We start from the raw sequence: 6,514 nt of genomic DNA, 5'->3' as shown, positions 1-6,514 counted from the left end.
ATTAGCACATAACTGACAATTACAGAGTACCGCTCAAAGGAAGATGCCTTTCTTGATGCAGAATGACTAAGAAAGGGAAACTAACACTGCACATTGAAAAGTTACCCACTGTTTTTTCCCTTTGACTCAAAAATGTTGGGAGTTACAGAATAAAACAAACTACTTTACCACAATACAGAAAGCAAAGATAGAATATAACATGAAAAACTAAGCTCTTAAAAAGCTTAGAAAGCTGAAGAATACTGTCACTGCTTGTGGCTTTAAATTTTATGTGCAACGGGGTGCTAGTGGCTCATACCTGTAATCCTTAGCTACTCAGAAGGCGCAGACTTGAGGATCAAAGTTTGAAGCCAACTCAGGCCAAAAAGCCCATGAGATTCTAACCACCAAAAAAAAAAAAAAAAGATGCAAGTGGAGCTGTGGCTCAAGTGATAGAGTTGACCATGAGCAAAAAAAAAGCTCACAGACAGTGCCCAGGACTTGAGTTCAAGACTCAGGACACGAAAAGAAAAAAAAAAAAGTCAGGTAGAAATGACACTATGTACCTTACATAAAACAGGAACAGCTTTTGCTCCCTTTCAGGTACCTGCCCTTACAAGTTAGTCAAGACACAGAGGTTGAGGCTGTGCCTGGGTGTTCAGCCAATAACCCCTTCCCAACCGCAGCAGTCATCCGCAGTCACAGGGGGGCCAAGCCTGGAGTCACCATCTCAGTACCTGTGCTCTCAGTCTAGCTGTCCTGCCCTGTGCTCTGAATTTCTGCCCATAAGAACTGTTTGAAATAACAAAACTGTTGGTGAAGCCACACAAGTTTTAGCGTAATTTGTTTGACAGCAACAGATAAATCAATAGTTACCTAGAATGCACAAATACAAAAGGATCTTTTTTTATTCAAACTGAAAAAATAACCCTTAGCTAAACCAATTGTACACTATATCTTCCACTTAATAAGTTCAGACTCCACTAATTTGAACTATTCTTAATTTGAAATAATTTAGACTGAAAACGTTGGAGTGTTCTGGCTGAGTACCATCATTCAAGGTGCTCTGGAAAGGAATTTGGGTGATCCATACAAAGAGACAAAAATATGAAAGTCGGGGGCTGGGAAGTTGGCTCAATGGTAGAGTGCTTGCCTCATATGCATGAGGCACTGGGTTCGATTTCTCAGCACCACATAAGCAGAAAAAAGCCGGAAGTGGCGCTGTGGCTCAAGTGGTAAAGCAATAGCCTTGAGATGAAGAGCTGAGGGACATCGCCCAGGCCCAGAGTTCAGCCCCCACGACCGGATCCAAAAAAAAAAAAAAAAGAATATGAAAGTCGGGAACTGATGGATCCTGTCTGAGGATCAAGACTGGAAGCTAGGACAGATAAATCCCAGAGACTCTTATCTACAATTAACTAGCAAAACCTCTCCAGAAGTGGAGGTGTGGCTCAAGTGGTAAAGCCTCAGCTGTGAGTAAAAAAGCAGAGCAAGAGCTGAGTTCAAGGCCCTGAGTTTAAGCCTCAGTACCAGTACAAAAAGAGAGAACATGGAAGCTAATGAAATGAATAAATTGCTTTAAGACCTTTAAAAGCACAGCCTTCTCCATATAGGGGTATTCACTACTCCCTTCAAGTTCTTCCTAACCCCTATCTACATACTGTTTAATTTAAAATCCTACTTGGCAAATAAATCAGTTTGATTCATGTAAGTTCTTTATGCATCTACCTATTTCATCTACCTATTCTTTTTTTTTTTTTGTCAGTCATGGGGCTTGAACTCTAGGCCTGGACCCTGTCCCTCAGCAATTCAGCTCAAGGCTAGTGCCATAGTGCCATTTCTGGCCTTTTCTGTTTATGTAGTACTGAGGAATGGAACCCAGGGCCTCATGCATGTGAGGCAAGCACTCTACCACTGAGCCACCTTCCCAGCCCTATCCACTTTTTTTTACCTAATTTTTTTCTGCTCTTCCTCACAATTAGCCCAAATTAATTTTTTAAACAATTATATTCCCAAAGAACACACCGTGTAGCCCTCTGTTATGTTTTACAAATTTATTTATAGTACCGATAAGGATTCAAGTGTCTTCCATACAACAATGTTGACATGTGGCACAGAGTTCCCTCCTCCTCTGGGACTGCGACATCATTATGAGGTCGCACAGGCCACAAAGGAGAAGGGCATGCAGCCCTGGCCCATGGGGAGGGAAAGTGTCCAGCCCAGGCCATGTAGCATGGCAGTTAACCATATCCTCTGGCTCAGGACATAGAGACCCAAATCATTAACATTTCCATTCTGTATAGCCAGTAATTTACAAATCAGCATTACTTTCAAAAGATTACAAGGGTAAAATTATGTATCTCTTAGATAAGAATAAAGATATCTAATTTTAATTTTTCCCTTGATTTAGAACAGACATCAACTTTGACAGTGTTACAATGCCTGTGTTCAGACTTATTACTGAATCAACCTTTTGAAATACATATTTGAAAGTTAGTAAACGCCTTAAAAGCATTTTACTGTGCAATTAAATCTTTCCATACAGATTTATGTTTAACCACTGCTATACCTTTAAGATCATAAGTTCTCCAGTTTCAGCATGAACATAAAACTCACAAGTATAAGATCCGGGTTCCAGTGGATTGTTTTAATTAGTTAAATGTCCTACTTCAACCATTTAGGTATCTTCCTTCACCCACACCAAACAGAAGTAATAATACCTTTTCCTAACTTCTCCTTCTAGGGAAGCAGACAGATGTGGTCACATTGTGCTAAAATCACTAAACACACATAAAGTCAGATACAGGAGGTTCTTGACACATAGCTCTCTTTTACTATTTAGCTGACACTTTATAATTTACTATATACTATCAGTACTACCAAAATTCAGTAGTTATACAAGGTAAATTACAATAGTAAAGCTAGTCTGAATAATAAATGCATCCACATTGGTTCTCATTTAATTATACTGAAAATAATTATAAAAATAGGAAATGTTCATGAAAATTTTTTTTACTGTAGGTTAGGAGTTCTTGCCCATGTCAACAGATTGCCGGGCATCGGCCACTGCATCAGGCACTCGAACAGTCATATTGTCCATAGCTTTGGTCAAACAGACTTGGCAGCCCAGCCGTGACCTGTGAGAAGAGGGTGGAGGTTCGCTTTAGTATTCACGTTCATCAGTCACAAGGCGGTACACAGCAGTTCAGGACATTCTTGTGTTTCCTTACCCACAGCAGTTAGGGAATTTATTAACCTGTTAGATTTTCATGAGATCAAAACAGATATAACCAGACTGTTTTTATCTAGCTATAAACTAGAGGGTAACAGACCATAAATACGAAACAGTCTGGTACGGCCAGGCTTCATGTTAGCCTTTATTTTCTATCTACAAATTGATTCAACAGAACTATTACCTTCTGGTGAGAAAGCTGACGAGCAATGAAATAAGCAGAGGACATAAGAGAACAGAAAATAATTAATCAACCCCAGATCATCAAAATGACTATAGAAAGTACACTTTTTAAAGCTTTTAGATAAGAAATTTAGAACAAATGCATAGACATAAACCATCAATTTCAAGGGCATAATTTCCCTTATCTGTAGTTATCTCTGAGATCAAGCTGCATCTTTAAGCATCTTACAATCTCTGCTGTAATCATTTCAGACTTGTGAGCCTGGTTACAATACCATAAAGGTATCTCTATGGCTAGTCTACAATTACTTAGATCCTTTTTAACTTTTTATATTCCATGACTCTCCTAACACAACTTTTTCCTTTATTTGCTTTTTCTTTTCACTTAGAATATTATATATTCATACAAACACCTACAAATGTTACCTAAATAAAAGGCAAGCAGTTAGCTACAAAGGAACCCTCTTATTAAGAAACACAATTCTCAAAATAATACAGTCATTGGAAGTATTTTCTACATTATTCTTTAGGAGAGAAAAAAGGTGTTGACAGAGAATGTGTCACTGAAGGTGCTTTGGTATTCAGTATGTTCCCAGGCTTCTCTTCTCTATCTGTCTTCACTCTATCAAGTGGAAAATAAGAGCTGGGGACACAGCTCAGTGGCAGAGCACTGGCCTAGCACATGCAAAGCATGTGTTGTTCTACCCTGATCACACAACAAAAGAGGGAAATAAACTATGAGAAGAATGATTCTTTGCAAGTGACTGTAGTTTGGTGAGGACTCAATGAAATCTCATCTGTAGCTACATCATACACATGATATTAATAAAGCTGTTAAATTTCATTAGCCTCACAAAGTTACAGTTAAATAAAGCCCACCCTAAGTACAACCCCTCCCTGAAAGAGTGAAGCAACCAGAAATCTTCCTTGACTGCAACCAAGAATGGATAATTAAAAAATAGTAAGTATCACTCAACATCACCTGCAGTATAAATCTTACCATGTTTAAGAGTAACTCTACCTATTAATAATAAAAAATAAGCTCTGATTAATTTACTGTAATGTACACTAAGAAAAAGAACCAGACATCTTAACATTATCACTATTATATATTAAGTGTCTTTGAAAAGTCTGTTCTCTCAAACAGGTAAAATTTTCCACTGTAATTTTGTTCAATTATTATATCCGTCCTTCAAGAATACTATAAAAAGCATTACACTGAATTCCATCCTACTGAATTGTGATAAATATTAATTCCTGGAGTAAAAATAGATGAAGAAGATGCATTAAGATGTAGAACTTACAATCCTTCTACTTTATAAAAGGGAACCTTTGGCAAGGGTTCCACTTGGGACAGTGGAGAGAAATGCCATGCATGGATGGGTACACCTGCCACTGCTCCCTCCCCTGGGAGAGCACCCTCACAGGTGGGAAGGTAAGTAGACACAAAGTAATAAAAGGTACATCTTTCCAGCTCACCAGTATGACTGACGCTGTCTTTTCTTTTAGTACTTTTGTCTTTTTTTGCTCATTCTATGCCCAGGATCTAAGCCATAGCCTAGCATGTAACAGAGACAGCCTAAATATGTTTTTGAATACAAATATTTTTCATCTCTTCCCTCCAAAGACAAGAGGAAACTCAATTGCAGTACATGCAACTTGGGGCAGATACACACAAACACTTTCTACTCTAAAGACCTGGGCCTGAAAAAGACAATCATAATAAGGACCCACTCCTCGTCTTACCTGTCTGTTAGTCCATAAGCTAGATCCAGCATGTCATTCTCCTCATCGGTGATTGGCTCTAATTTCTCATAAATGTGATCCTCAAAGATGAGGTGGCAGGTAGAGCAAGCCAAGGTTCCTTCACAGGCACCTACAAAAGCAAAGACACGAGCATACTCTCAGTGTCACACCACTGGAACCTGGACTACGGTGTTATTTACTTTAAAATTTTTTTGTATGCCAGGACTGGGGCTTGAACTCAGGGCTGGGTGCTGTCCCTGAGCTCTTTTGCTCAAGGCTAACATTCTACCTTTGCTCCATAGAGCCACTTTTAGTTTTCTGGTGGTTAATTGGAGATAAAAGTCTTCAGGACTTTCCCACCCAGGATGATTCTGAACCATGATCCTCAGCTCTCAGTCTGATGAGTAGCTAGAATTACAGGCATGAGCCACCAGCATCCAGTGCATATTTATTATTTAAATAAATGTGCCATGCTCCTGATCCCTCTTTATGACCCTTTTTTATTTTCTCCTATAAAAGTCAACAAATTATACTTTCCTTATTTTTCTATACTAGAGGAGCCTGAAATACAACACATTGTAAGACTCAGTGTAAAATCTGCACAGCCAGCATAAGAGGGCTGATCCTAACCCAGAGCAACTGGGGTCAGGCTGTGTTACAAGCATCATTACAGAATTGAGTCTGCAGCACTCACAAGATGCCAGCCAGACAAGCAGTGGCTGCAGGAAATGCAGTCTCCTGACAACTCTATAATAAGACAGCAAGCTAATGGTACTTCGAGAGTTTGTCTTCTGAGATTTTACCTGTATGCTTTGTTTTTTTAATTGAGAATTCTAGAGAATAGTAAAGACATACATTGGGGGAGGGGAGTGCAGTAAGAGGAAAACAATTTTTTTTAATAATCAAGATATGGATGTAAATGAAGCCTGAACTTATAACCAGAAGCTATTTAAGGAAAAAACATGACACCATTTGTGATCCTTTTCTATCTCCTTTTCAATCTATGTGCCTAGGTGCCTTTTCTTTTTTTTTTTTTTACTTTCTTTGGCCTTGCTACAGAATCTCAGTGGGAATGTAAGTATGGTGAAGGGTCATGTATTCATGTGTATACAGACATAGACACACATGTGAACTTCTAGTGATCACATATTATGGAAGGGGCTTCCTAAAGACTTGCAAAACTAGTTAGAGTCATGGCTCAGGAGAGAGTGTCTGTCTAACAAGTGTGAGGCCCAGTAAAATAGGCTTAGGCAGAACAGACATTTAAGTTTCTTTTTTTATTTTTTTTTTGGGTCCGGTCATGGGGCCTGAACTCTGGGCCTGGGCGCTGTCCCTCAGCTCTTCAGCTCAAGGCTAGCGCTCTACCACTTGAGC

At 39.1% G+C, this 6,514-nt stretch overlaps 1 protein-coding gene across 1 annotated transcript in view; it reads right to left on the bottom strand.

Annotated features, from left to right (window-relative positions):
- Positions 1-2,018: 2,018 nt before the first annotated feature.
- Positions 2,019-6,514, bottom strand: part of Fdx1 (ferredoxin 1) — a 26,855-nt gene continuing 22,359 nt past the window's right edge. Inside the window, exons 3-4 of the mRNA XM_013009482.1 lie at positions 5,141-5,270; positions 2,019-3,116 (exon numbers count right to left, since the gene is read on the bottom strand). Coding sequence (XP_012864936.1) covers positions 3,002-3,116; positions 5,141-5,270 — 245 coding nt within the window. The 3' untranslated portion in view covers positions 2,019-3,001. The remainder of the gene's footprint in view (positions 3,117-5,140; positions 5,271-6,514) is intronic.

This window comes from Dipodomys ordii, unplaced genomic scaffold (genome assembly GCF_000151885.1).
Source record: "Dipodomys ordii isolate 6190 unplaced genomic scaffold, Dord_2.0 Scaffold10, whole genome shotgun sequence".
NCBI classification, from domain to species: domain Eukaryota; kingdom Metazoa; phylum Chordata; class Mammalia; order Rodentia; family Heteromyidae; genus Dipodomys; species Dipodomys ordii.
The sequence above is the reverse complement of the archived record's forward strand: the minus strand, read 5'-3'. Positions and strand labels throughout refer to the sequence as shown.